This window comes from Mauremys reevesii, linkage group 25 (assembly GCF_016161935.1).
Source record: "Mauremys reevesii isolate NIE-2019 linkage group 25, ASM1616193v1, whole genome shotgun sequence".
NCBI lineage: Eukaryota > Metazoa > Chordata > Testudines > Geoemydidae > Mauremys > Mauremys reevesii.
The window spans coordinates 11,042,452-11,065,964 of NC_052647.1; the positions used below are offsets into that span (position 1 = coordinate 11,042,452).

At 62.2% G+C, this 23,513-nt stretch overlaps 1 protein-coding gene across 11 annotated transcripts in view; it reads right to left on the minus strand.

Annotated features, from left to right (window-relative positions):
• Positions 1-23,513, minus strand: part of CACNA1A (calcium voltage-gated channel subunit alpha1 A) — a 161,245-nt gene that overhangs the window by 84,753 nt on the left and 52,979 nt on the right. For 9 of the 11 annotated variants that reach the window (XM_039513832.1, XM_039513838.1, XM_039513835.1 and 6 more), the window contains exons 4-9: positions 12,070-12,161; positions 9,860-10,012; positions 7,767-7,954; positions 1,974-2,077; positions 1,147-1,262; positions 218-274 (exon numbers count right to left, since the gene is read on the minus strand). In XM_039513832.1, coding sequence (XP_039369766.1) covers positions 218-274; positions 1,147-1,262; positions 1,974-2,077; positions 7,767-7,954; positions 9,860-10,012; positions 12,070-12,161 — 710 coding nt within the window. The remainder of the gene's footprint in view (positions 1-217; positions 275-1,146; positions 1,263-1,973; positions 2,078-7,766; positions 7,955-9,859; positions 10,013-12,069; positions 12,162-23,513) is intronic. The other 2 variants (XM_039513834.1, XM_039513833.1) reach the window with 1 other exon arrangement.

The window sequence follows — 23,513 nt, forward strand, 5'->3', positions numbered from 1 at the left end:
CTACAGTGCCTCCTGCTGGACTAGGCTGCACCAGACTTTCTCTACTATTTTTCTATCTACGGAACTTTTTGGATCATGGATAGAGGAACAAAACCTGTTTATACAGAGCCCTCAAGCCGGCCCCCTGGACAGCCCACTGTTACTGCAGCTGTGGCCGGAAGTCCCAGGGGAGCCGCTATTTCTCCAGCCACTCGGGGTTCAGGGACACGCAGCTTACCATCAAACGGGAGCCTCTGCTCCTCCTCCGTCTCATCCTCCGCTAGGATCACTTCTTCTGAGGGAAAAGAACCGGGAATTAATCTAGGCAACAACACGCCCCTGGAATTCTGGGGAAACCTTCTCAAGCTGTGCTGGGATGGGGCCAGGCTGGGTCCGCTACAGTCAAGGGCCGGAGCGAAGGGGATCTACGTTACCACATTTCAGGGGGGAGGGGGCCCATGGTCCAATGCAGAAATCAGCCCCATGGCCAAAGGGCCCCTACTATGGGGCACCTCTCCCCAGGGCACGTAGGAGGCAGCGTGCTGGCTGGAAGGCCCTAGGAAGGGGGAGGCAGACAGGAATGCCACGGGAGGGAGGAGGGCTGGGGTGGAAAGGAGTGACTGGGAATATGGAAAGAGGTGTGGGGTCTGCATCATTCACTTCAGCCCCACCAGGACACCCGTCCCTACCCCTAGCCGCTGGTCAGTGACCCCATAACCCTGCCCTGCAGGGGCCAGAGGAGAAGAGCAGACGATGCTTCATCAAAGATCAGAGCCAGGGGAATTATTCGCTCAGATTCCGGGGTTCCCTGCTGAGCGGCCTGGCAGGCTGGGTTCATCGAAAGGTTTCGGGCAGATCTTGGTGTACCACATGCCAGCCTTGGGCCCAGCCCCAGAGATGTGTTCAGGTGCCTCACTCCCATTGATTCAAAGGTGCTGCAGAACCTTTGGTGATCTGGGCCTGTGAGCCCCTGGGTGTGTTGGCAGCTCAAAGTGAAAGCCAGGGCAAGGGATGGGAACCGGCCCGACACGCTTCCCAGAGTCAGGGAAATAGCATCTGCCATTGCCGGGCAGGGACTTGCCCGGGGTCCCCCAGTGCATCGCAGCTAAGAACTAGAGCATGCTCTCCCCATCCCCGGCCGGCGCTGTGGCAGGAAGGAGTCCTCACCCGCTTTGGAGATCCACTCCATGTAGCCGTTGAGCTCCCTCTCAATCTGCTGCTGCCGTCTCAGCTTGAGAAACGCCCGCCGGTTTTCCACCCGCTCTCTTTCCTTGGCAAACTCCCTGCAGGCATCAAAACAGCCAAACTGTCTGCCAGGCTGCCCTGCACATGTCTGAGCAGGTGGGTATCACGGGGAGGGGGCAGAATGCACCTCCTCCCCCGAGAATGTGCCATTCAGGGCACCCTGTGTGTGTGTGTACATGTGTGAGAAGGGTGTGTACATGTGTCTGGTATGTGACCAGTGTCTGTCTATGCAGCGTGTGTGCACCCGTGTAAGGGGTGCCCATGTGTGCGCCCATGTACCTACATGGACCGTAAGGGGTGTACACACAGTGTGTGCGTGAGACATGCACACCTACACGTGTGTCCATGTGCCCACGTCTCTGGGTGAAAGGCGGGTGAGCAGCATGGCTGTGGGTGCAGGGCGTGTGCCCGGGAATCCAACAGCAGCAATGGCAAAGGCCTCCTGGGTTTGCTGTGACCCCTTCCCGGAGGATCGCACCTAGGACGTCTCCTCTGCAGACCTCCCAGCTCTTTACAAGGTGGGTCAGAGTCACTCTCCCCACTTCACAGATGGGGTAACTGAGGCACAGAGCACAGAAGTGACCTGTCTAAGCTACTGCAGCAAGTCAGTGGCAGAACCTAGGAAACCCGACTTCCAGGCTTCCCCACTCTACCCACCAGAGCCCACTCCCCTCCAGCCCCTACATCGCCCCCGGGGCCCCTGGGAGTCGGTGGGGGAGGCAGCCCAGGGCAGGGGGCCACGCACTTACCCAGACAGCACCCCCAGCACAAGGTTCAGCATAAAAAAGGAGCCAATGATGATGAGGGGGATGAAGTACAGCCAGTTCCAAGTGTTCCCTGAGGCATCGTTGCTCTGGGAGAGAAGGGAGTGACTCAGCCAGGGCGGGCTGCCAGGGCCAGGCTGTTCCTTCCCTCCGAGGAGGGGCCGGCGACCACGGCCCCCAAGCAGCCGGCCAGCTCAGCAGGCCCACTCCTAGCCCACCCCCGAGAGAGCTGAGGCTGCTGCTGCTAGGCTTAGGGTGACAGTACTTCCCCACCTGGGGCTAGCCTGAAGCCCCTCCCCCTGGCCGAGCTGGCATCAGCCACTGGCCTGAACCCCTCCCCCATGCGGGGCTGGCCCGAGCCCCATGGCTCCCCACGGGCCGTCCCGCAATGCTCACCCCCCTCGGCTCGCGTCACCCAGCTGCTACGCCCGCCCCTCGCCCACGCAGGGCTGGCCTGGCCGGAATCGCTCACCCAAGCTGTCACCCCCTGCACGTTCCTCCAGCCTCTGCCAGGGGGCGCACGCCACTTTTTTTGGCAAAACTGGGCATCGGTTGGCAAGAGCAAATGGGACAAACGCCAAGTTTTGCCAAAAAGTTGGGACAGGGCTTAAAAAAAGGGACCGTCTCAGCCAAAATGGGACGTATGGTCCCCAGTGGGGTTAGCACAAACAGCCCCCGCCCCCACCAGCAGCCACAGACAGAACAGGCCACGGGGACTGATTACCCGTCTTGCTCCTCAGGTTGGGGCACCTTGGCAAGGGACGGGGGGAACACGCCCCAGCTGATGTCCCGAAGCGCCTCCCAGAGCCAGGGCTAGAACCCTGAGTCCTGACTCTCAGAGCCCTGCTCTACCTGCTAGGTTACACTCCTCCCACCAACACTGGCTTGCAAACAAATCACGGGCCACTCTGCCGGCTCCCTCCCACAGCCGCTGCCCCGAGGAGCTCAGAGTGAACCTGTGCCTTGAAAGCCGACATTAGCAGCAGGTCACGGCTTTGCTCCAGGGATGGTGCTAATGGACCCTTCTCCCGACTGGCTTCTTTGTCCTCCCCTCTGTGGTGCCGGGGCTGGAGGGGCAGGAGAGGGGATGGGGCGCTTTACGAGCCTCCGCTCCGCGAGCTGCTGAAGATTCCTTGTCCCCATTTCTCACTGCTAAATATAGGCCAAGGAACAAAGCGAGCGGCAGTCTCCCGGCTGCTCAGTCTAACGAGGGCCCAGAGGGTCTGGTGACAGTGGTGCCTGGGGAGCATGTGAAGGGGCCTCAGGGCCTCTACAGAGACTCTGCCAGGCCCACAGTCTCCCTGGAACTGCAGGGGGCCAAGTCAGCAAGCCCCGAGTTAGGGCAGCTTCTCCACTCCCATCCTGAAGGGACCTGAATTCTGCAAGGTGCTGGTGTCCTGCCAGATGGCCAGGGTGACTCGGGACCTGCGCTAGGAGCCGGGGCTGACAGACGCACTTGGGCTGGCTCTTATTGAGTACAGCAGCCATGGTAGCACGGGCAGCGGCAGCAGGAGCCAGCTGCCCCGGGCACAAACCCACTGGTGGGCACATACTTGGGGCAGCAAGCGCGTGCCCCTGCAGCCCACGTAGCCAGTCACGTTCCTAGTGTGCTAGCTGCACAAGAGGCAGCGGGAGTCCGTCTATATGAGCTGGGGATCACACCCCCGTCACACCCCAAGCCCTCCGAGCCCTCCTGCCCCCAGGCACTGCTTCCAGATTCTGCTGGCAATTTAGCTCCCACTCAGAGGCAGACGGCCATTGCCTCTTGCCAATGGTTCGGCTGGTTCAGTGTCTATTCCCCGCCCCCCCTTAGACTGTAAAACAACAACAGAATCCTCTGTGCTGAAATGCAGCTGTCTCTGGGGGTGCAACAGCTGCTTCGCAGCCAACGTCAGCCCCACGGCACAGTTTGGGATGGGGCAGCAGGCGCTGGATGGCGGTAAGACCATTGTACGTGATGCACACGTTTTCTACTCTCCTCCTTTGCAAGAGGCTGGAAAGAAATGACTCGCTGGTTAATTATCCAGGGCTCCTTTCAAATCTAGCACAAAAGGCACGTGAGGAAGACGAAAAGGAGGGGGGTTAAGAGGCAGCAATTACCCACAAGGCCGGGAGTTCGTGGGATGGTCCCAAGCGATTGGGTTGTCGGTGACAGAATGCGTCATAAGGGCTTGTTCCACCGAGGGATTGGCTAAAGTGGACCCCCCGCTCACGCTGCTGGACCATGGCGGGTTCTGGGTCTCAGGCACCCCATGATGGGTTGTTTTATCCCCTAATCACAGGGGCAAACGCATCGATGCAGAGCTGGTGGGGAAGTTGCATTTACTCCTGTGACCGTTGCTCTATCAGCCACATGAGCTGGCTTGCAGGCATCTGGGTCATTGCCGTGAAGCAGAAGGTGGGCTGGAGGCTTGTGAGATTTTAATTAAGGTGCATCATCACCCAAGGGCCTTGAATGGTAAAGTAATTAATGAACCCACCTGCGGGGGAGGTAAGTGGAGACCATACCCAATATGGGGAAACTGAGGCACAAAGCACAGCAGGGTGATTTTCCCAATACCCCAGGGGAAGTCTGTGCTCAGGATAGAAGCCAGGAGAGCTCGCTGGAGCAATCACTCATTAACTCTCCCCTCTGGAGAATATCCACAGCACAGCATCTTCCCTCCCATGCTCATGCCCCTATCGCTGTGCCTCAGCCCTCTCCTGGGGGAACCCAGCTTTGGGGGCGAGAGGGGACATAGGAACGCAGCTGCCAAGAACTGGGCTCAGACCCACTGAACTAATTTCACCTCGTGACCAATGGAGCGCACCTCAGTCACTGGTGAATGGAGCTGAATTCAAACCAAGGCCCCAATATCCCATCCCCCAGCCTCCTGGGCACTAGATTGGAGCTGCACCATCTAGCTGGGAAAGGCCGTTCCCCGGCCCCCCAAGCCAGCCAGTCCCACTGCCATGGGGCCAGTTTGGAGGTGCCCCTCCCCAGAAGGGAGAGGCCCAGTGACACATTCCCTGCCTTCCTGAGCCAGCCTGTGCCCCTGCCCCAGGGCCAGCTTGAACCAGGAGGGAAAAGGCTCCATAGTGGAACCTGGATGCGAATCCCACCCCCTGTGCACCTGCCCTCCCACATCCACAGCAGTCAGTGCACACCCACGTAAAGCCCTTGTCCAGAGGCCAGCATAGGTGCTGGCGCAGAGCCCCGCATGGGACTAGTCGTCAATCCTGCTCCCGCTAGTATGGCAGCGGGTCCTGCAGGATCCCCATCCTACTGCAGGGCTCCATTCTGGAGCTCCTCCTGCTCCCACCTGCATCAGACTCCCATTGCTTCTGGAAGGTCAGCGCTCGCCAAGAGGCTGGCGCAAAGCACATCCTAAACCGCCACCAGTTTGGAGGGGCTGACAACGGCTGACTCACGGAGCAATGCTGGCTGCTACAAATCCACTTGGAAGCCTTTGGGGACTAGAGAGAGATGCAGGCGGTGCTGCTCCCGCTGCGGTGGGCCTGGGACACGAGGTCTCTCTCCTGCATTAGTGTGATTAGCTCATGGAACTAGGAATAATTTATGTTTACATTGCGCTTTCCATCCCCAAGTGCTTCATGGTCTCTAGAGAAGGATCTGCCACCCACCACCAAAATGCAGCTACCTCTGCGGGGGAGCACGGCAGCTGTTTAACAACCCACACCAACACCTCATAGCAGTTTTTGGCAGAAAGCAAAGACGAATCCTGTGTCACGCACAGATTTCAAGGGAGGGTTTGGGGAGGCCGAATGGAATTTGAACAGGACCCTGGGGCTAAGGCAGCTACTCTTGGGGACAGAGCCATGGGATTCCAGTGATCTCACTGTAGTGTTTTATCCCAAAGGCAGATGCTGTGGCGTACAGCTTCCCTCCCAAACAAAGCATTGAGCTCAACAGCCCTTAACGGACAGGAGAAGTGCCCCCTTCTGGATCACCAAGGCAATTTCCCGCTGCACCCTGGGCTTTCCTTCATGGTCTCCTCCCAGAACTAACTGGCCAGGTCACCATTCAAAGCACCTCTCGCCCTAAACTCAAGTTCCCACAGCCCGGCTACGTGCTAATGCACCACAGGGCTGTCCTTGCACACACCAGACATACTCAGACACCTACACACTTTACCATTAACACACACGGACATAGTACAGCCATGCTGCCATAACCCAGCTCTTACACAGTTGCAAATGAACACACCTACTTTTCCACAGTGCTCCCTTCACAGGTGCTCTCAACAGTCCTGCGCTGCCACTCACACACTCCAGGGCCATGCTCACTAATGAACTCACACTCAGCCACACTGGAACCCCCTCCAGAGCACCCCTCATGGCACGGGACAGCTCTGCAGTAATCGGTGCCTTTAGCTGAGCCCTACGGCCCAGGACTTTCTCCCCGGAGGCCCTTTATCCTAGCAGCTCCCTACTGCCTCCCCTGCCAAGGAACTGCCTCCTTTCTACCCAGGCCAACCTGGCGTCCCAAGAGAGAATTCCCTGGAGCTCACTTTGCTCAGCCCTTTTTAGGAGAGCCAGGTGTTCTCAGGTAACCCATCCCATTAGCCCCACCCCCTCAGCTGCTACGGCAACTAATTACGGCACAGGTAGGGCTGGTCTCCTTTGCCCTGAAAGGGCCTGTCACCCTCTGTCTCATTCACACACACACCCCTGTCCCCCTCCCCAGCAATCCAGCGCCCCCTGGCTGTGCATGTGAGAGGCCCCATCTGGCACCTTCTCCCCATATACCACCACCAGGCAGGCCCAGCTTCATCCTCTATTCTCCAACTGCCACGAGGCCGACGGGCTCCAGGCCAGGCACCGCTCTCTGTCTCCCCCCACCCTCCCATCTCGGTGGAGCACTTCATCCTTCTCCCTGACTCAGCAGAACGCCCCAGCTCATTAATTCTGCACACATGGCCAGCCGCGTGCCTGGCCTCTTGGTAGTAAGGACCCCACTGCACTTTGGATCAGGGACAAAAATGCTGAGAGAGAAGCAGCCTGTCAGCATCCTGGAAGCAGGCTCCCCTTAGGCTGAGCACTGCTGCCTGGCGGCTTCATAACTGCAGTCCGGGAGAAGCCACGAGCCTCCCTCTGGAGTCTGGACACGTCAGCCACAAGATGCCTCTTGGTCCCAGCGTCGGGGCTGCTTGGGGGCTGGCTGCCTCGGGCTGATGGTTATCGGCCCACCTGAGAATATGCCCCACTTGATTCAGGGCTCGTGAACAGCCAGGTCTGTTCTGGTCTCACTCACGTAACTCAGAGCTGAGAAACAGGTTGTTTTGGCCAAGAAGATTTGTGCCTCTCTCTAGGGGTTGCAGTGATTCTGCAGGGCAGGGGCAGGGGCGGGGCCAGGCAGGCACAGTAGAGACAGTGTCCATATTTGGTGGATTCAATGGCCCTGCAGTAGAGAGATGACACCTGTGCCAGGTGGGTGCAGTGACGCTGCAGTACAGAGTCAGTGTGGGTAGCAGGCAGATCAAAATGCTTTACAACCATTAATTAACAAACTCACCCTGTGAGATCATCACCCCCATTTTACAGATGGGAAAACTGAGGCACAGCAGGGCAGTGACTCCCCCATGGCCAAACGGTAAATCAGCTGCAGACTCAGGAAGAGAACACAACAGTCCTGATTCTCAGCGTTATGCTCAGACCGCTAAGCACAGCTTCTTTATCCACGTGACGAAAAGCGATCTATGCAGGGACCCCTCATGCATTTCCTGCCCTGCCCCCCAGATGCCAGGCAGTGAAGGCCTTAGAGCCCATATTACTCACATAATAAAGGAGTTCGGTCCACCCTTCCATGGTGATACACTGGAAGACAGTCAGCACAGCAAACAGGATGTTATCGAACTGCGTGATCCCGTAATTCGGGCCTTCCCAGTACTCACGGCATTCTGTCCCATTGGGGCACATGCGGGCTGGTTCTTCTGTCCCACATGGAACATCGACCTTGATTTCGCCTGCAGGGCGGGAAAAGAACAAGGACTGATACCCCGATGGCAGGCGGGCAGCCCTGCAAAAGTCAGGTAACCCCATGGCTGGCGGGTAACCTCGCGTCAGATAGCTAATCCGAGCGCTGGTGGGTCACCCCACAGAAGCCAAGAGCTTCTCCCTACATGGCCCCTTGCGCTTGTCAAAGAGCTGATGTAGTAACGCTACCAAGCCCTTCCCGAATCCTTTTGCTGGAAGACCCCAATGTGGGGCACAGGACTCGCGTGCCAAGAGAGAGCAGCTGACGTTCAGGAGCCTGGCATCCAAGGAGCCCGCCTGGTCTCTAAAAGGGAGGGGGAATGGACAGAACCCCTGTCTCCAGGTATCAGGAAGGAGCCCTGAACCTGCTCCTGCTGGAGTCAGTGGCAGCAGGACTGGGCCCTGTGCTCCACGGGGATGGGAGCCGTGGGGAAGGTGTTGGGGTACCCGGTCATCCCCACCCGTGCCAGGCCATGCAGCCCTCCTGTGCACAGCACAGGCAAGCTCCCCCCTCAGGAGCCGAGCGTCAGGATCCCAGACACGCTCCCTCTCTGGAGAGGCCTGGGGCCCCACGCTCCAGGCCCATCCCCTCCTATTTCTCTCACCCTCGGCACAGGGTGACCAGATGTCCCGATTTTATAGGGACAGTCCTGATATTTGGGACTTTATCTTATATAGGCTCCTATTACCCCCAGCCCCCGTCCTGATTTTTCACACTTGCTGTCTGGTCTCCCTACCTGGGCACCACAGCATCTGAACATCTTCAAGTCATCCCTTGACCTACACCCACCACCCTGGGGGTGTTACCCCATTGCGCAGATGGGGAGCAGAGGCACAAATGACTTGCCCAGTTACACAGGGAGGCCAGGTTAAGCCAGGAACTGGACCTGGGTCTCCTGGGTCCTGGTCCAGCATCTCTTCTTCAACACCCGAAGCAGGGAAGGGACAGTCCCTCTCTACAGCCTTAGGGAGACCCCTCCTGGGACCCTGAGCTGAGGTCCAGCCCCGACTCCCAGACACCCTGTCCTGGCACGAGTGCTGGTTCCCTCCAAGGATTTGCAAATACAAACCCGAGCCACCTGTCTCGTGTCTGCTGGGAGAGTCAGACTGCCTGGCACCCTGCAGGTGCTTCCTCCGTCCCCCTCTCCTTCCCTCCCCCAGCCCCCGTCTCCATGACATGGCCGCGTTGCAGGAATAGCTCTCCCTCAATTAACACCATCTCCGTCAGGGGAGACAAATAATTAGGCCATTCCATATTGAGCGCAGGCCAGGGGCCCAGGGAGGAGCGGGAGAGAGAGAAGGAAAGAGAATAGTGGGGACGAGAGGCAGATTCCAGCCCCGCACCCTGAGACACTTGGCCAGGGAAGGTGCTGTCACTTGTTGGCTGGGCTGCTGCCAGCGGGGTTCATACCACCCTCTGTCACACACAGGGACTGGGATTTTCCAGCTGAGGCTCTTCAAGCCCTTTACAGATGTTCCTTCATCTAGCCTTGATCCATGTCAACGTGACCTCCACACGGTAGAGAGGGAAACTGAGGCACGGAGAGGGGACGTGCCTTGCCTGAGGCCACACGCCAGGTCAGTGCCAATGCTTGGACTCAAACCCAGATGTCCTGGCTCCTTGTTCGCTGCTCTAGTCCTTAGACCATTTTCCCTCTAAGAGTTGGGAGTAGAACCTCCAAGTCTCAAGCATCCTGCTCTATGCCCAACCCCTCCGAGAGCTGGGATTAGAACCCAGGTGTCCTAGCTCCCAGACCCCGGCTAGACAAACATTCCTCCCTATGCGGAACCAGCATGCAAGGAAAGGGAGCTTGTGCTGGTCCCTTTCTGCCGCCTGACCGGCAATTCCCTGCGTTGCTCACCTACGGGTCAGGGGATGCGGGCACTGGACTTACCTGTCACCGCGTCAAAGCAGGTGGTGTGAAATTTTCCCATATAAAATTCTAATCCTATGATTGCAAAAATAAGGATTGCAAAAAACAAGAGTAGGCCAATTTGTAGCAGAGGTATCATAGCCTTCATGATGGACTTCAGAACAACTTGTAAACCTGGGGCGGGAGAGAGGGAGACAGGCTGTCAGACGGCAGCTCCAACAGGACCCTGGGATTCGGGGGCCCCGGAGCAGCGAGGAGAGAGTCCCTCACTACACAGCTGTGTGGGGACCACACCAAAGATCCTGTGCTCAGCTCTGAGCACCCAAACCAGGAGGGCAGGAGTCAGTTAGACTGGAAACTCTCTGGGCCAGGCTTATCTTTTTGTTCTGTATTCGTACAGCACAATGGAGGTGCTACCATAATATACCTAATAGACGTACCGCACCCAGCACAATGGGGTCCTCTCCATGACTAGGGCTCCTACACACTGTCACAAGGGTCATCCCCTTCTAGGCAGCACTGGGGAGACACCTCCCCGCAAGTGGGGCCATTTGGTTCTGGACTCCTAGGTCCCTGACTAATGTTTGCAACCTGAGAAGTGCTTCGGAGACCAGCAGCAGACACTCTCTGAACACACAAGGTCAGACCAGCTCCCCTAAAACCTTTCTCTGCAGCAGCTCCTGCCAGATCCCAGCTTCAGCATGAGAGTAGCAGGGCAGCCGCTGGGAGCTGGGTCCCATTGGGGGATGACAGAGCCCAGGGCTGGGAGCTGGGTCCCATGGGGAGGTGACTGCCTGGGGTTAGGTGCTGGATGATCCCATGGGGAGGTGACAGGGCCCGGGGTTGGGTGCCAGATCCCATGGGGAGGTGACAGGGCCTGGGGTTGGGTGCCGGGGCTCACTGGGGGATGACAAGCCCAGGGTTGGGTGCTGGGTCCAATGGGAAGGTGACAGGGCCCGGGGTTGGGTGCTGGATCCCATGGGGAGGTGACAGGGCCCATGGTTGGGTGCTAGGTGCCATAGGGAGGTGCCGGGGCCTGGGGTTGGGTGCCGGGGCTCACTGGGGGATAACAAGCCCAGGGTTGGGTGCCATAGGGAGGTAACAGGGCCCAGGGTTGGGTGCCGGATCCCATGGGGAGGTGACAGGGCCCGGGGTTGGGTGCCAGATCCCATAGGGAGGTAACAGGGCCTGGGGTTGGGTGCCGGATCCCATGGGGAGGTGACAGGGCCTGGGGTTGGGTGCCAGATCCCATGGGGAGGTAACAGGGCCTGGGGTTGGGTGCCGGGGCTCACTGGGGGATGACAAGCCCAGGGATGGGTGCTGGGTGCCATAGGGAGGTAACAGGGTCTGGGGTTGGGTGCCGGGGCTCACTGGGGGATGACAAGCCCAGGGTTGGGTGCCGGATCCCATGGGGAGGTGACAGGGCCCGGGGTTGGGCGCCAGATCCCATGGGGAGGTGACAGGGCCTGGGGTTGGGTGCCGGGACTCACTGGGGGATGACAAGCCCAGGGATGGGTGCTGGGTGCCATAGGGAGGTAACAGGGCCTGGGGTTGGGTGCCGGGACTCACTGGGGGATGACAAGCCCAGGGATGGGTGCTGGGTGCCATAGGGAGGTAGCAGGGCCTGGGGTTGGGTGCTGGATCCTATGGGGAGGTGACAGGGCCCGGGGTTGGGTGCTGGGGCTCACTGGGGGATGACAGGCCCAGGGTTGGGTGCTGGGTCCCATAGGGAGGTAACAGGGCCTGAGGTTGGGTGCCGGGGCTCACTGGGGGATGACAAGCCCAGGGTTGGGTGCCAGATCCCATGGGGAGGTGACAGAGCCCAGGGTTGGGTGCCAGATCCCATGGGGAGGTGACAGGGCCTGGGGTTGGGCGCTGGGGCTCACTGGGGGATGACAAGCCCAGGGTTGGGTGCCGGATCCCATGGGGAGGTGACAGGGCCTGGGGTTGGGCGCTGGGGCTCACTGGGGGATGACAAGCCCAGGGTTGGGTGCCAGATCCCATGGGGAGGTAACAGGGCCCATGGTTGGGTGCCAGATCCCATGGGGAGGTGACAGGGCCCAGGGTTGGGTGCCAGATCCCATGGGGAGGTAGCAGGGCCTGGGGTTGGGCGCTGGGGCTCACTGGGGGATGACAGGCCCAGGGTTGGGCGCCGGGTCCCATGAGCAGGTGGCAGGGACCCTTGGCGGGATCCCAGGTCCCATGGGGAGCACACGGACTAACTCACTTACTTGGGATCCCCGACACCAGCTTTAGCGGCCGGAGCACACGAACTGCCCGCAGTGTTCGCAGGTCGAAGTCGGAGCCGACTTTGGCCAAGATGCTGCAAGAGATGAAGGGGAGAGAGACAGAATGAGCGGCGCGCTGGGAAGTGAGGCCACCTGCCCCGAGAGGGGGAAGCTCCCCTCGGAGAGGAACACGGGCGGGGGGAGAAAGGCATGTGGGGATGGGGCACAGTGGGACCTGGTGGAAAGAAGGGGTTGGGCAGCCAAGACCCTCAGGGTCAAATTCTACCCTCACATAAGCAAGTCAACAGAGCTGGGAACAGAGCCCAGGAGACCCGACTCCCACCTCCCCCGATCAGACCACTAGCTCTCACACCTCTCCCCGAGCTGGGGAGAGAACCCAGGAGTCCTGGCTCCCAGCCCCCACTACCCTCCCCAAGCCGGGGAGAGAACCCAGGAGTCCTGGCTCCCAGCCCCCACTACCCTCCCCAAGCCGGGGAGAGAACCCAGGAGTCCTGGCTCCCAGCCCCCACTACCCTCCCCGAGCCGGGGAGAGAACCCAGGAGTCCTGCTGTTACCGGCTAAAGCGACGGGTGCCTGCTTGATGGAAAATAAAATCATCCTCATCTACTTATTTCTTTCGCACGTTCCTGCCACGGATCCCAAACCGCTTTCCACCAGAGGAGCCCGCAGGAATAACTTGCTCGGCACTGAGGGCGCAGCAGCTGGTTAACGGCGCATGGCAACACCGCACAGCTGCTCTGGAGGTGAATGAGCCAATCTCCATGTGAACACCCAGGGGGAGTGGAAGGAGGCAGAATGCAATTATCTGGTTTGACATTTGGCCAGAATATTGGCGCTAACACCCCAGCTCTTCGGAGAAGCGCCACAGGATCCCATGAGCAAAAGCTGACAGGAGCTTGATTTCATGTCATCCAGGAGGGGCCCATCCCGCATCACCTCAGTCACTCTGCTCCCTGCAGCTGAGGCAGTGGGGGCAGCACTGACTGACTCGGAAGAGCGCTCCCATCTCAGCCCCTGGCTTTTCCGCGGAGGTTTTCCAGGCCTGCATATACCAGCCTGTGAATTCAGACAGGGTCATGGCGCAGGTGGCCTCAGTGGTTCTAACCAGCCCGGTTATAACACACAAACCTGGTCAGACCGTAGCACTGAGCATTTCAGATCAGGCCCATAACTGGTTTCATCAGCCCAGTATCTAGACTAACAGGCATTAACTCCAGTGTCCTGGCCATAGTCCAAGTCAGATTTTGCTTCCTTAAAATGCTTCCCTGCCGTTTCAGTCGGATACAGGAGTCTCCATTACCTCCTGACCTAACCTCTTGAGTAGCGTTGCTGTGTGGGTGTTAGCAGCAGCCACCTTCTACCCTAGAAGTGGCTGCATTTCAGTGCTGGGTGAGCCATCCCAGTACAGTGTTGCTGCGAGGCTGTTAAACAGCTGCTACTTTCACCCCACCCAGAAGTGGCTGCACTTTGAAGGAAAGTGAATGGTTCCATATTTAGATCTCTTGGGATGGAAATGGCTCTGGAAATGGGAGTTAATCTAGCTCTGTGTTTGTCTCCTTCTTATGATAATTAAAAGCTGAATCACAGGGGTTCAATAAGTAACTCTGCTTACAAGGCTTTTATTCCTCCTGGCTACGCAAAAGGCACAACTCCGGAGAGAGGGGCGTGTGTGATAAAAGGACAGAGCCACACACGTCCAGCCCTCTCCCCAACGGACCGTAGTTCAGAGACGCGGCCGCCTGGGCTCCCATTGCCAGTGCCAGCGTTAGACCTTGGTGGGATGCTGGGATAGGGGCCCCCGGCAGGAGGGTTACAAAGGATTTGGGGGCACATTTGGGGGGTTATTTCAGACACTTCTCTCCTGCCCAGGTGCAAGTTCCTGTCCCAGACGCCCCTGCACTGCTGCACACCCAGCACACACCCCTGCCCAGATAGGAAACGTTCGCTGTCCTTGCCACTCACCAAGGGTTTGGCACAGCACTGGGCTAAACTGGGGACATTCCCCCCAACATCTCCCCACCAAAGCGTTAGGGTCCAGATACGCTGGGAGGCAGATCGTGATCAGCTCTAGGGTTGCTCATGTCTAGAATCAGGCCTCTCTTAAACACATCCCTAAGAGATTAAAACTGCGAGCGTGGTCTTCAGATCTGGTTCACAGATGAGAAAATGCACTTCTCTAGGATGCCGTATGTGTGCGGGTGTGAGGCCGGCGCTCGCGCTCTAGGAAGCCGTGTCTGTGCGGTCACGGGGCCAGCGCTCGCGCTCTAGGGTGCCGTGTCTGTGTGGTTGTGTGGCTGGCGCTCGCGCTCTAGGGTGCCGTGTCTGTGAGGTGGCGGGGCCGGCGCTCGCGCTCTAGGGTGCCGTGTCTGTGCGGTTGTGTGGCTGGCGCTCGCGCTCTAGGGTGCCGTGTCTGTGCGGTCGCGGGGCCGGCGCTCGCGCTCTAGGGTGCCGTGTCTGTGCGGTTGCGGGGCTGGCGCTCGCGCTCTAGGGTGCCGTGTCTGTGCGGTCGCGGGGCCGGCGCTCGCGCTCTAGGGTGCCGTGTCTGTGCGGTTGTGTGGCTGGCGCTCGCGCTCTAGGGTGCCGTGTCTGTGCGGTTGCGGGGCCGGCGCTCGCGCTCTAGGGTGCCGTGTCTGTGCGGTTGCGGGGCCGGCGCTCGCGCTCTAGGGTGCCGTGTCTGTGCGGTTGCGGGGCTGGCGCTCGCGCTCTAGGGTGCCGTGTCTGTGCGGTTGCGCGTTCGGCGCTCGCGCTCTAGGGTGCCGTGTCTGTGCGGTTGCGGGGCCGGCGCTCGTGCTCTAGGGTGCCGTGTCTCTGCGGTGGCGGGGCCAGCGCTCACGCTCTAGGGTGCCGTGTCTGTGCGGTCGCGGGGCTGGCGCTCACGCTCTAGGGCGCCGTGTCTGTGCGGTTGTGTGGCTGGCGCTCGCGCTCTACGGAGCCATGTCTGGGCGGTTGCGGGGCTGGCGCTCGCGCTCTAGGGTGCCGTGTCTGTGCGGTTGCGGGGCTGGCGCTCGCGCTCTAGGGTGCCGTGTCTGTGCGGTCGCGGGGCCGGCGCTCGCGCTCTAGGATGCCGTGTCTGTGCGGTGGCGGGGCTGGCGCTCGCGCTCTAGGATGCCGTGTCTGTGCGGTCGCGGGGCTGGCGCTCGCGCTCTAGGGTGCCGTGTCTGTGCGGTTGTGTGGCTGGCACTCGCGCTTTAGGATGCCGTGTCTGTGCGGTTGTGGGGCTGGCGCTCGCGCTCTAGGATGCCGTGTCTGTGCGGTTGTGGGGCTGGCGCTCGCTCTCTACGGTGCCGTGTCTGTGCGGTGGCGGGGCTGGCGCTCGCGCTCTAGGATGCCGTGTCTGTGCGGTTGCCGGGCTGGCGCTCGCGCTCTAGGGTGCCGTATCTGTGCGGTCGCGGGGCCGGCGCTAGCGCTCTAGGGTGCCATGTCTGTGCGGTCGCGGGGCCGGCGCTAGCGCTCTAGGGTGCCGTGTCTGTGCGGTTGCGGGGCCGGCGCTCGCTCTCTAGGGTGCCGTGTCTGTGCGGTTGTGTGGCTGGCGCTCGCGCTCTAGGGCGCCGTGTCTGTTCGGTCGCGGGGCTGGCGCTCGCGCTCTAAGGCGCCGTGTCTGTGCGGTCGCGGGGCTGGCGCTCGCGCTTTAGGGTGCCATGTCTATGCGGTTGCGGGGCCGGCGCTCTCGCTCTAAGGCGCCGTGTCTGTGCGGTCGCGGGGCTGGCGCTCGCGCTTTAGGGTGCCGTGTCTATGCGGTTGCGGGGCCGGCGCTCACGCTCTAGGGTGCCGTGCCTATGCGGTCGCGGGGCCAGCGGTCGCGCTCTAGGGGGCCGTGTCTGTGCGGTTGCAGGGCCGGCGCTCACGCTTTAGGATGCCGTGTCTGTGCGTTCTCGGGGCCGGCGCTCGCGCTCTAGGGGGCCGTACCTGTGCGGTTGTGGGGCTGGCGCTCGCGCTCTAGGGTGCCGTGTCTGTGCGGTCGCGGGGCTGGCGCTCTCGCTCTAGGGTGCCGTGTCTGTGCGGTCGTGGGGCTGGCGCTCGCGCTCTAGGGTGCCGTGTCTGTGCGGTCGCAGGGCTGGCGCTCGCGCTCTAGGGTGCCGTGTCTGTGCGGTCGCGGGGCCGGCGCTCGCGCTCTAGGGCGCCGTGTCTGTGCGGTCGCGGGGCTGGCGCTCGCGCTCTAGGGTGCCGTGTCTGTGCGGTCGCAGGGCTGGTGCTCGCGCTCTAGGGTGCCGTGTCTGTGCGGTGGCGGGGCTGGCGCTCGCGCTCTAGGGTGCCGTGTCTGTGCGGTCGTGGGGCCGGCGCTCGCGCTCTAGGGCGCCTTGTCTGTGCGGTGGCGGGGCTGGTGCTAGCGCTCTAGGTGCTGTGTCTGTGCGGTCGTGGGGCCGGCGCTCGCGCTCTAGGGCGCCTTGTCTGTGCGGTCGCGGGGCCGGCGCTCGCGCTCTAGGGTGCCGTGTCTCTGCGGTTGCAGGGCTGACGCTCACGCTCTAGGGTGCCGTGTCTGTGCTGTCACGGGGCTGGCGCTTGCGCTTTAGGGTGCCATGTCTGTGCGGTTGTGTGACCGGGGCTCGCACTCTAGGCTGCCATGTCTGTGCGGTCGTGGGGCTGGCGCTAGCGCTCTAGGGCGCCGTGTCTGTGCGGTTGTGTGGCTGGCGCTCGCGCTCTAGGGTGCCGTGTCTGCGCGGTCGCGGGGCTGGCGCTCGTGCTCTACGGGGCCGTATCTGTGCAGTTGTGGGGCTGGCGATCGCGCTCTAGGGCGCCGTGTCTGTGCGTTTGCGTGGCTGGCGCTCGCGCTCTAGGATGCCGTGTCTGTGCGTTTGCGTGGCTGGCGCTCGCGCTCTAGGATGCCGTGTCTGTGCGGTGGCGGGGCTGGCGCTCGCGCTCTAGGGTGCCGTGTCTGTGCGGTCGCGGGGCTGGCGCTCGCGCTCTAAGGTGCCGTGTCTGTGCGGTTGTGTGGCTGGCACTCGCGCTTTAGGATGCCGTGTCTGTGCGGTTGCGGGGCTGGCGCTCGCGCTCTAGGGTGCCGTGTCTGTGCGGTTGTGTGGCTGGCACTCGCGCTTTAGGATGCCGTGTCTGTGCGGTCGTGGGGCTGGCGCTCGCGCTCTAGGGCGCCGTGTCTGTGCGGTTGTGGGGCTGGCGCTCGCACTCTACGGTGCCGTGTCTGTGCGGTGGCGGGGCTGGCGCTCGCGCTCTAGGATGCCGTGTCTGTGCGGTTGCCGGGCTGGCGCTCGCGCTCTAGGGGGCCGTGTCTGTGTGGTCGCGGGGCCGGCGCTAGCGCTCTAGGGTGCCATGTCTGTGCGGTCGCGGGGCCGGCGCTAGCGCTCTAGGGTGCCGTGTCTGTGCGGTTGCGGGGCCGGCGCTCGCTCTCTAGGGTGCCGTGTCTGTGCGGTTGTGTGGCTGGCGCTCGCGCTCTAGGGCGCCGTGTCTGTTCGGTGGCGGGGCTGGCGCTCGCGCTCTAGGATGCCGTGTCTGTGCGGTTGCCGGGCTGGCGCTCGCTCTCTAGGGTGCCGTATCTGTGCGGTCGCGGGGCGGGCGCTCGCGCTCTAGGGGGCCGTGTCTGTGCGGTGGCGGGGCTGGCGCTCGCGCTCTAGGATGCCGTGTCTGTGCGGTTGCCGGGCTGGCGCTCGCACTCTAGGGTGCCGTATCTGTGCGGTCGCGGGGCTGGCGCTCGCGCTCTAGGGGGCCGTGTCTGTGTGGTCGCGGGGCCGGCGCTAGCGCTCTAGGGTGCCATGTCTGTGCGGTCGCGGGGCCGGCGCTAGCGCTCTAGGGTGCCGTGTCTGTGCGGTTGTGTGGCTGGCGCTCGCGCTCTAGGGCGCCGTGTCTGTTCGGTCGCGGGGCTGGCGCTCGCGCTCTAAGGCGCCGTGTCTGTGCGGTCGCAGGGCTGGCGCTCGCGCTTTAGGGTGCCGTGTCTATGCGGTTGCGAGGCCGGCGCTCACGCTCTAGGGTGCCGTGCCTATGCGGTCGCGGGGCCGGCGCTCACGCTCTAGGGGGCCGTGTCTATGCGGTCGCGGGGCCAGCGGTCGCGCTCTAGGGGGCCGTGTCTCTGCGGTTGCAGGGCCGGCGCTCACGCTTTAGGATGCCGTGTCTGTGCGTTCTCGGGGCCGGCGCTCGCGCTCTAGGGGGCCGTACCTGTGCGGTTGTGGGGCTGGCGCTCGCGCTCTAGGGTGCCGTGTCTGCGCGGTCGCAGGGCTGGCGCTCGCGCTCTAGGGTACCGTGTCTGTGCGGTCGCGGGGCCGACGCTCGCGCTCTAGGGTGCCGTGTCTGTGCGGTTGCAGGGCCGACGCTCGCGCTCTAGGGTGCCGTGTCTGTGCGGTTGCGGGGCTGGCGCTCACGCTCTAGGGTACCGTGTCTGTGCGGTCGTGTGGCCGGCGCTCGCGCTCTAGGGTGCCGTGTCTGTGCGGTTGCGGGGCCGACACTCGCGCTCTAGGGTGCCGTGTCTGTGCGGTTGCGGGGCCAGCGCTCGCGCTCTAGGGGGCCGTATCTGTGTAGTTGTGGGGCTGGCGCTCGCGCTCTAGGGTGCCATTTCTGTGCAGTCGCGGGGCCAGCGCTCTCGCTCTAGGGTGCCGTGTCTGTGCGGTTGTGTGGCTGGCGCTCGCGCTCTAGGGTGCCGTGTCTGTGCGGTTGCGGGGCCGGCGCTCGCGCTCTAGGGTGCCGTGTCTGTGCGGTTGTGTGGCTGGCGCTCGCGCTCTAGGGTGCCGTGTCTGTGCGGTTGCGGGGCCGGCGCCGCGCTCTAGTGTGCCGTGTCTGTGCGGTTGTGTGGCTGGCGCTCGCGCTCTAGGGTGCCGTGTCTGTGCGGTTGTGTGGCCGGCGCTCGCGCTCTAGGTTGCCGTTTCTGTGCGGTTGTTGGGCCGGCGCTCGCGCTCTAGGCTGCCGTGTCTGTGCGGTCGCTGGGCTGGCGCTCGCGCTCTAGGTTGCCGTGTCTGTGCGTTCGTGTGTCTGGCGCTCGCGCTCTAGGATGCCATGTCTGTGCGGTCGCGGGGCCGGCGCTCGCGCTCTAGGGTGCCGTGTCTGTGCGGTTGTGGGGCCGGCGCTCGCGCTCTAGGCTGCCGTGTCTGTGCGGTTGTGTAGCTGGCGCTCGCGCTCTAGGGCGCCGTGTCTGTGCGGTTGCGGGGCCGACACTCGCGCTCTAGGGTGCCGTGTCTGCGCCGTTGTGTGGCTGGCGCTCGCGCTCTAGGGTGCCGTGTCTGTGCGGTTGCGGGGCCGACACTCGCGCTCTAGGGTGCCGTGTCTGTGCGGTGGCGGGGCTGGCGCTCGCGCTCTAGGGGGCCGTATCTGTGTAGTTGTGGGGCTGGCGCTCGCGCTCTAGGGTGCCATTTCTGTGCAGTCGCGGGGCCAGCGCTCTCGCTCTAGGGTGCCGTGTCTGTGCGGTTGTGTGGCTGGCGCTCGCGCTCTAGGGTGCCGTGTCTGTGCGGTTGCGGGGCCGGCGCTCGCGCTCTAGGGTGCCGTGTCTGTGCGGTTGTGTGGCTGGCGCTCGCGCTCTAGGGTGCCGTGTCTGTGCGGTTGTGTGGCTGGCGCTCGCGCTCTAGGGTGCCGTGTCTGTGCGGTTGTGTGGCTGGCGCTCGCGCTCTAGGGTGCCGTGTCTGTGCGGTTGTGTGGCCGGCGCTCGCGCTCTAGGTTGCCGTGTCTGTGCGGTTGTTGGGCCGGCGCTCGCGCTCTAGGCTGCCGTGTCTGTGCGGTCGCAGGGCTGGCGCCGCGCTCTAGGTTGCCGTGTCTGTGCGTTCAGTGTGTCTGGCGCCGCGCTCTAGGATGCCATGTCTGTGCGGTCGCGGGCCGGGCGCCGCGCTCTAGGTGCCGTGTCTGTGTGGTTGTGGGCTGGCGCCGCGCTCTAGGGTGCCGTGTCTGTGCGGTTGTGGCTGGCGCCGCGCTCTAGGTGCCGTGTCTGTGCGGTTGTGCCGGCGCTCGCGCTTCAGGCTGCCGTGTCTGTGCGGTGGCGGGCTGGCGCTACGCCTAGGGTGCCGTGGTTCGTGCCGCGCCTGCGGCGCCGGTTCGCGCGTGGCTCGCCGCGCCTAGGGTGCCGTGTCGTGCGGTTACAGTGGCTGGCGCCGCGCTCTAGGGCGCCGTGTCTGTGCGGTTGCGGGGCCGACACTCGCGCTCTACGGTGCGTGTCTGTGCGGTTGTGTGGCTGGCGCTCGCGCTCTAGGGCCGATTCGTGTAGTTATGGGCTGGCGCTCGCGCTCTAGGTTGCCGTGTCTGTGCGTTCGTGTGTCTGGCGCTCGCGCTCTAGGATGCCGTGTCTGTGCGGTTGCGGGGCCGGTGCTCGCGCTCTAGGGTGCCGTGTCTGTGCGGTTGTGTGGCTGGCGCTCGCGCTCTAGGGTGCTGTGTCTGTGCGGTTGTGGCTGGCGCCGCGCTCTAGGTTGCCGTGTCTGTGCGGTTGTGTGGCTGGCGCTCGCGCTCTACGGTGCGTGTCTGTGCGGTTGTGTGGCTGGCGCTTGCGCTCTAGGGTGCCGTGTCTGTGCGGTTGATTGGCTGGCGCCGCGCTCACGGTGCGTGTCTGTGCGGTTGTGTGGCTGGCGCCGCGCTCTAGGGTGCCGTGTTCAGCGGTTGTGTGGCTGGCGCTCGCGCTCTACGGTGCGTGTCTGTGCGGTTGTGTGGCTGGCGCTCGCGCTCTAGGGTGCCGTGTCTGTGCGGTTGTGTGGCTGGCGCTCGCGCTCTACGGTGCGTGTCTGTGCGGTTGTGTGGCTGGCGCTCGCGCTCTAGGATGCCGTGTCTGTGCAGTTGCAGGGCCGGCGCTCGCGCTCTAGGGTGCCGTGTCTGCGTGGTCGCGAGGCTGGCGCTCGCGCTCTAGGGAGCCGTGTCTGCGCGGTCGCGAGGCTGGCGCTCGGGCTCTAGGGTGCCGTGTCTGCGCGGTCGCGGGGCTGGCGCTCGCGCTCTAGGGTGCCGTGTCTGTGCGGTCGTGGGGCTGGCGCTCGCGCTCTAGGGTGCCGTGTCTGTGCGGTCGCAGGGCTGGTGCTCGCGCTCTAGGGTGCCGTGTCTGTGCAGTTGCAGGGCCGGCGCTCGCGCTCTAGGGTGCCGTGTCTGTGCGGTCGCGGGGCTGGCGCTCGCGCTCTAGGGTGCCGTGTCTGTGCGGTTGTGTGGCTGGCGCTCGCGCTCTAGGATGCCGTGTCTGTGCAGTTGCAGGGCCGGCGCTCGCGCTCTAGGGTGCCGTGTCTGTGCGGTCGCGGGGCCGGCGCTCGCGCTCTAGGGTGCCGTGTCTGTGCGGTCGCGGGGCTGGCGCTCGCGCTCTAGGGTGCCGTGTCTGTGCGGTCGCGGGGTTGGCGCTCGCGCTCTAGGGTGCCGTGTCTGTGCGGTCGCGGGGTTGGCGCTCGCGCTCTAGGGTGCCGTGTCTGTGCGGTCGTGGGGCTGGCGCTCGCGCTCTAGGGCGCCGTGTCTGTGCGGTTGTGTGGCTGGCGCTCGCGCTCTAGGGTGCCGTGTCTGTGCGGTCGTGGGGCTGGCGCTCGCGCTCTAGGGCGCCGTGTCTGTGCGGTCGCGGGGCTGGCGCTCGGGCTCTAGGGTGCCGTGTCTGTGCGGTCGCGGGGCTGGCGCTCGCGCTCTAGGGGGCCGTGTCTGTGTGGTCGTGGGGCTGGCGCTCGCGCTCTAGGGTGCCGTGTCTGTGCGGTTACGGGGCCGGCGCTCTCGCTCTAGAGTGCCGTGTCTGTGCGGTCGTGGGGCTGGCGCTCGCGCTCTAGGGTGCCGTGTCTGTGTGGTTGCGGGGCTGGTGCTCGCGCTCTAGGGTGCCGTGTCTGTGCGGTCGTGGGGCTGGCGCTCTAGGGTGCCGTGTCTGTGCGGTCGTGGGGCTGGCGCTCGCGCTCTAGGACGCCGTGTCTGTGCGGTTGTGTGGCTGGCGCTCGCGCTCTAGGGCGCCGTGTCTGTGCGGTCGTGGGGCCGGCGCTCGCGCTCTAGGGCGCCGTGTCTGTGTGGTTGTGCTGTTGGGTGATGCTTGCAGCCTGAGGGGTGGCTGATTCTGTCTTGTGCAGCTCTGTGCCGTTTGTTTCCATTGGTCCCAGTTCCGTGACACGCTGCCCCATCCAGCCCAGCCCTAACCAGCCTCTGACTCTGCAGCAGCTCCACTGAGCTGAATGGCCTCACTCCTGATTTACACCTGGGCAGAGTCAGACCCAAGAATCCCTGCAGCTTCAGCTCTGAAATCAAGCTGCTGCCTGCTGTGTGGCTGGCCGACCAAGCGGTGGCGCCTGCCCACAGTGGCAAAGCCCTGAAAGGCGGCAGGAGACAGAGGCAGGTTAGATTCAGGAACTGACAGGCGCTTCCCACGGGCTTCTGCATTCTGCTCTTTTTAATTACAGAATTAGCAAGGCCACCACGGCCTTTGGTGCCTTTACATACGCTCGTCAGGAGTGTATTTATAGAAGCGTTGAACGTTGATGTTAACAGCTTCTCCCATAAAAGCATCGGGGGTGAAACTGCTCTCACCTCCTTGGAGCTGGGAAGGAAAAGGTGGCAGGATGCATTCAAAAGGGGACAACAAGATGATGGTACCCTGGGGAAGTATGGAAATCTTCCCTGCAGCAGGGATCCAGGGTAATCCTAGCTCACCGTCCTTTCAACCCAAAGAACATAATCGGATATACAAAGTAGATGCCAGGATCACGAAATGCAGCCTCCTCTGGGGTGGGGCATAGTCGCTGTTTAAAAGCTGTGCAATAATGGTCTACTGGAATATCAGTGCTGAAATGCAACCACCTCTGGGGTGGGGCACAGCAGCTGTTTGACAATGCACAGCAATACTACAAAGGATTTGCTCATCAAATGATGAAACGCAGCCATTTCTGGGAATGGAGGCGACGTGACAATTTAGCTTGCGCAATGGTTTTGTCACTCTGCCTAAGCATGAATGGGGCTGTGAAATGAATGGGATTCCCACATCTCACTGCAGGAGAGGGACACAATGGAAGTACGGGTGAGTCAGGATCTGGCTAACACGTCACACTTAACACCTCCATCAGGAGCTTTAATAGACACAGTCAAGACCTTGGTTGGTACGTCTCATTCTCTGGATAGCAACATGCTGGACCACTGTGGCCAAACCCCCTGAAACACATCACTCCCTGCCTCACCCTGAGCTGTCTCCCGTCTACCCGACAGACCCAGCATGATGCTACTTCGCTCACAAGCAACGCTAGGTCACAGCACAAAGTGCTATCACAGCATTACTGTTACGAAAAAGTGAAAATGGGTGTACAGGATCGACTGAAACATTGTCCAAACAAGACAGCATCATGCAAAAGCAGCTCGAAAGAGCCAATTCTCCATCACTCAGCACCTTTAATCAAGGCTGGACGTCTTTCTAAAACATACCCCCTAGTTCACAGGAATCACAGGGTGGCTTCTCTGGCCTGTGTAGATAATCAGAACGGTCCCTTCTGGCCCTCAAATGTACGAAATAAGGCTCAAGCCCCCACAGCAGGATCCTGCTGTTTCTTCTGTGGGGTCTAGCTCTGGGATGTGGGTTTTAA